Genomic DNA, 4,643 nt, shown 5'->3' on the forward strand with positions numbered 1-4,643 from the left:
AATGTTTGTGGCATCGTGTTCGGCCCCGACCTCGCGAGCGACCGACTGTACTCATGCTCACGTGATAACACTATCAAAGTGTGGGAATTATCCACTGGCTACTGTGTGAACACGCTGAATGCTGGTCATACCGACTGGGTGCGCGACGTGGCGGTCAGTGATGACGGACTGTATTTGGCTTCCTGCGGTAACGACCGATCGATTTTGTTCTGGGACTTGCAGCACATGCGCGTGTTGCAGTCAATCCGTGAGCACGAGCATGTTGTGGAGAGTGTTGTGTTCGCCAAGACTGGACAGGAGCAGGTCATTGAGAAGACTCACTCCAAGAAGCTCGCAGCTACAGGGGCTCTCACTCCGGCCAATGGAATCGCCTCTCCAGAGTCCAACAACCATGATATGACCGACAGCACGGCTGGAGAACCCACCGGTGCTACCACTGTCGCTAGTGTTCCCACTGTCCGCCGCATGAAGTATCTGCTGTCTGGATCTCGTGATCGCTCTGTACGTCTATGGGAAGCCTTCAGCGGCATGCAACTGATGCTGTTTGCTAGTCACGAGAACTGGGTGCGAGAGGTTCGCTTCCACCCTAGCGGCAAGTATGCACTCAGTGCTGGTGAAGACAAGACCATCCGTGTCTTTGATGTTGACGTAAGTTTTGACTCGAATCAATGTGTTGGTGTTTTCTTTGTGGTGTGCTGACGAATTCTTAACGTCTACAGACTGGACGTTGCGTGCGGACGCTGGATGAAGCCCACAGCCATTTCGTGACGTGCCTTGACGTTCACCCGAGTCTCCCACTGATTATTTCGGGTGGCATTGACAAACTCATCAACGTTTGGGAATGTGTATAAAGATATCCAGAATAGGAACAGCTCTCCAATTTTTTGTCGAGCTGTCAACTTGAAGGGCACTATTAAGTAAAGCGAATGGGGCGGGGCAATGACAGTGGTATCAACGTAGCAGTTTTTGGTAGGCGATTAATATCGACAATTCGTGTTGCGTGGCGACCATCGTGCTTGGCTGATGGCTGGAGAGGAGTCGAGTAGGTAGATGGCAGTACTACGTACTACTGCGTACTTGTACAGTAGTAGTATAACGCTTTCCTGATGCATCTGGTTGGCATCATTTGTTGCGAGAGACACATCAACAAGATGCGAAGCCTCAGCGTAATTCTTGCCATACCAAGCAGACGTGAAAGCCCAACGAGCGTAGCGTATAACACACAACGGGGGCGTTTGTTCTCATCGAAATATTACCGCGAATTAAGTCGGCCTACGTCCCTATCCCTTTTTCCGGTCTCCCAAACCGTGACGAAGTGGTCGGAGTTCAAACGCTGTAGGTTGGTCGAAGCATGGGGTCTTCACGACATAAAAAGCAGACGATGATACATCACCCGGCGCCTGTCAACAGTCGACCGTACTGTGCTGTTCCTTCGCCGCCCCTGTCTGTCCTGTAGAAAGTGCCCACTGCTCCTAGTTCACAACTGCAGCTTAAGTGTAGGCTAACTCCGCTTATCTCAGGCGACGAGCCTCACGCTCCCACTCGAGTAGACACAGAATGTCACCCTCACGCACGGGTCCCTTGACGTTACGGATGATCTTACGCTTGTCGTCCTGCAGAAACTCGACGCGCACCTGGGTCACGTTACCCGTGTTACCCGTGCGTCCGAGGACGTTCACGACCTTAGCCAGCATGTAGTCACGAGGGGCATCCTGTTACATCCATCACTTCCAGTTAGTTAACCTTGCTCTCTCAGTATAATCACGCCCATTGCGGATCGCTCGATTTTAGCCTGTGGTTGCGCACGCTCTAGGCGTCCATGCTTGCGGCGATAGTCGGACAGGAAACACACGTGTCTGATGTGGACTTCTACCAGGCATGCATACTCCGACGTTCGCCGCACACACATGCCTAGATAGGACCTGCTCGCTTACCATTTTTGCGTTAGATGTCGATGAGGTTTTGCAGTAGTATGCGAGGAGTGGTGGAGTGGTGGGGCTGGCCCTGTTAACGACTGGCGGCGGGCGGTTGATCCGGATGGTTGCTCGAATGTTGCCCAAAGGGAAGAAGGAGAGCTGTTATCAAGCGCAATCATTTAAGCGCGCTTGAACTGGTTGTCATTATTATCCCCCATAGAAGTGACGTACATGCAGATAACGTCATTTGTAATTTACGTTGACCCGAACTTGATCTGCCATTGCTCATATCTCCTTCGTAGCTGCTGTGCCGATGGATTGGTTCTTTGTAGAGCTGCCAGTAGGTCCTCTGGCTGTACATGGCTCAGCATCTCCCTCCAGTCAGCGGCAGATGCGTCGCACCTTTGGTTGCTGCCTGCTGGCAAAGCTTCAGCGCTGATTGTGGCCTCCATCTTTTCAATTAGCCGACGTACGGGAGCCATACAAGCTTCTTTCGCTACTAGCTTAATATCAGCGCCAGAGTACCCTTCTGTCAGCTTCACAGCTTGGCCAAAGTCGAAGGTATTTGGGATATAGGGCTCCAGCAGCGAGGTGAACAGCGCCCGGCGAGCTTCCACCGATGGCAAATCTACTAGCACGCGCTTCTCGAGTCGTCGCAACATTGCCGCGTCAAGATCCCATGGCAAATTACTGGCTGCGAGCACGAAGACGACGTCACTGGTCTTGGCGAGCCCGTCCATTTGGATTAGCAGCTCAGTTTTCATGCGTCGACTTGCCTCGTGCTCTTGGCCTCCTCCTCCACCGTCTCGCTGGCCCATGATCGAGTCAATCTCGTCCAAAAAAATTGTTGACGGCGCATGATGTCGTGCCAACTCGAACAGCATTCGAATAAGCTTCTCCGAGTCGCCCCGGTACTTGCTAATGATTGACGAGGCAGAGATGTTGAAGAAAGTGGTTCGACACTCAGTTGCCACAGCCTTGGCCAGCATTGTCTTGCCATTTCCAGGTGGGCCATAGAGTAATATGCCAGTCCAGGGTGAGAGTAAGCCTTGAAATAACTGTGGATACTTAAGTGGCATGACGACAGCCTCTTTCAACAAACGCTTGGTCTCCTCCAAACCGATAACATCGTTCCATCGGATATCCGGGTTTTTCTGGAAGATCTCGCGTGTGATGGTCTCCGCTAAAGGTCGAAGTTCCGCGTCGTGAGAAAAAGAAGGCAAAGGCTTCAGAAGTCGCTCCTCAACGCTTTCTTCGTATTGCTGCTTATCAACGGGCTCGGATTTCTTGGAGTCGTCAGACTTGGAGTTACGGCTCCGGTTCTGCGCCGGGTTTTGTCCGACGAGGCCGAGATCGATAGCTGAATCATCTTCAGGAGACTGGTTCGCGTCTTTGTTAGTTCTTGTAGAACCAGATTGTGCTGCTATATTGTTAGCGTGGTTGCCATTGATGGGGACAGCTCGCATCGCAACATTGTTCGCCACTCGCGCCTCTGTTGGCATGTGTGGCGATGTGTAGTCATTACGGCGCAACCGTTTGGCAGAAGCTGCCGCTTTCATGTCGTTTCCAGATCGAGCTCTGTCCTGTACATCAGGCGACAATCGACGAACTAGTTTGGGGCGTTTACCAAACTTGATCTCTTGAAAGTCTTCGTACTCCTGTGAATATACTGTCAGCAAAAAATTTTGGTACCCGGTGAGCTGTGGATGTTCACGTACTTGCACGATACGCAGTAGATCAATGTTCTCAACAACTTCAAACTTGGATAGAGTGACACCTGCCTCTTGCTGGAGCTTCTCAGCTGTTTGCAGATACCCGTTCTCGGTGCAGTGTTGTTGCATCATGACGAGGACGTTCCTTCGACGATCTATCAGACGCTTCTCTTCCTACAACTGTATCAGTTAGACAAGCTCACTGTAGAACCGGAGCTGTAAAGTGTGTAGCATACCGCCAACCGGCTTTCGTTCTGCGCTTTCAGCTTCATTAGCGAGCTCATGATTAATCAAGACACGTTGGTTCATGGACGAGAGCTAATGGTTTTAAAATAGCTTCAACTCCACCAGTGAAACCCTGCGCCTTGAAGAGACGCAGACTTTGATTGATCAAATCATCTGGGGGGTGCAGATCGACGATGCAGAAACTTCACGATCATATTGAAGTTTTCGTGACGCAGCGTGAGCTACAACCGCAAGCTCGAAAGCTGGACGAGTCTAATGCTTCTGCCACCACGCTTCAGTCAGCACGTTGCGGAGAGCTCTGGTTTTGATGAGGTCACGTTTCAAGTGGGTTTTAGCGGGTCGGCCAGTGTTAAACTTCATGCAGGGCTCCCGGCCGGGAACCCTCCATTAGCATAAAAACGGCAATAGGCAGCTAGCATCAATACATACACTAGTCGAGCGCCGCCGCTACGCGGCGATAGTTAAGGTTTAATTCAAGTTGTTTGCCTTCCCGCCTCCGCTTCGCTTCGGGTAGATAATTATTCCAAAACCTATGAGTCCCTATGTGCCTAAATCGACTTCTTTAATCTCATAAATCTGGGTTTAGTTTAGATCATTCGCTACAAAATGCTGAGTTCCCAGTAAGCCGTGCAATTACAAAGCCCCTAGCATCATACTTACAATGTAAAAAAAGATTACCGCCTTACCCCTCTCATAACCGACGTTTTCTCATTGCCGACAGACCATATTAGCCAATAGAAACCTGAATGGAGTTCATATGTTGTGAGCT

The 4,643-nt window shown here is 50.8% G+C and overlaps 2 protein-coding genes across 2 annotated transcripts; one reads left to right on the plus strand and one right to left on the minus strand.

Annotated features, from left to right (window-relative positions):
* Window positions 1-51: 51 nt before the first annotated feature.
* PITG_21067 (uncharacterized protein) lies at window positions 52-1,110 on the plus strand (the record flags this gene model as incomplete). The annotated part of the gene is made up of 2 exons (XM_002895151.1): window positions 52-648; window positions 720-1,110. The coding sequence occupies 2 exons, from the start codon at window positions 226-228 to the stop codon at window positions 849-851; spliced, it is 555 nt and encodes a 184-aa protein (XP_002895197.1).
* A 1,060-nt stretch (window positions 1,111-2,170) lies between these two features.
* Window positions 2,171-3,912, minus strand: PITG_21068 (katanin p60 ATPase-containing subunit A; the record flags this gene model as incomplete). Its single annotated transcript, XM_002895152.1, has 3 exons — window positions 2,171-3,574; window positions 3,635-3,802; window positions 3,865-3,912. The coding sequence occupies 3 exons, from the start codon at window positions 3,910-3,912 to the stop codon at window positions 2,171-2,173; spliced, it is 1,620 nt and encodes a 539-aa protein (XP_002895198.1).
* Between the last annotated feature and the right edge of the window lie 731 nt (window positions 3,913-4,643).

This window comes from Phytophthora infestans, genomic scaffold (assembly GCF_000142945.1).
Source record: "Phytophthora infestans T30-4 supercont1.237 genomic scaffold, whole genome shotgun sequence".
Classification (NCBI taxonomy): Eukaryota; Oomycota; class Peronosporomycetes; order Peronosporales; family Peronosporaceae; genus Phytophthora; species Phytophthora infestans.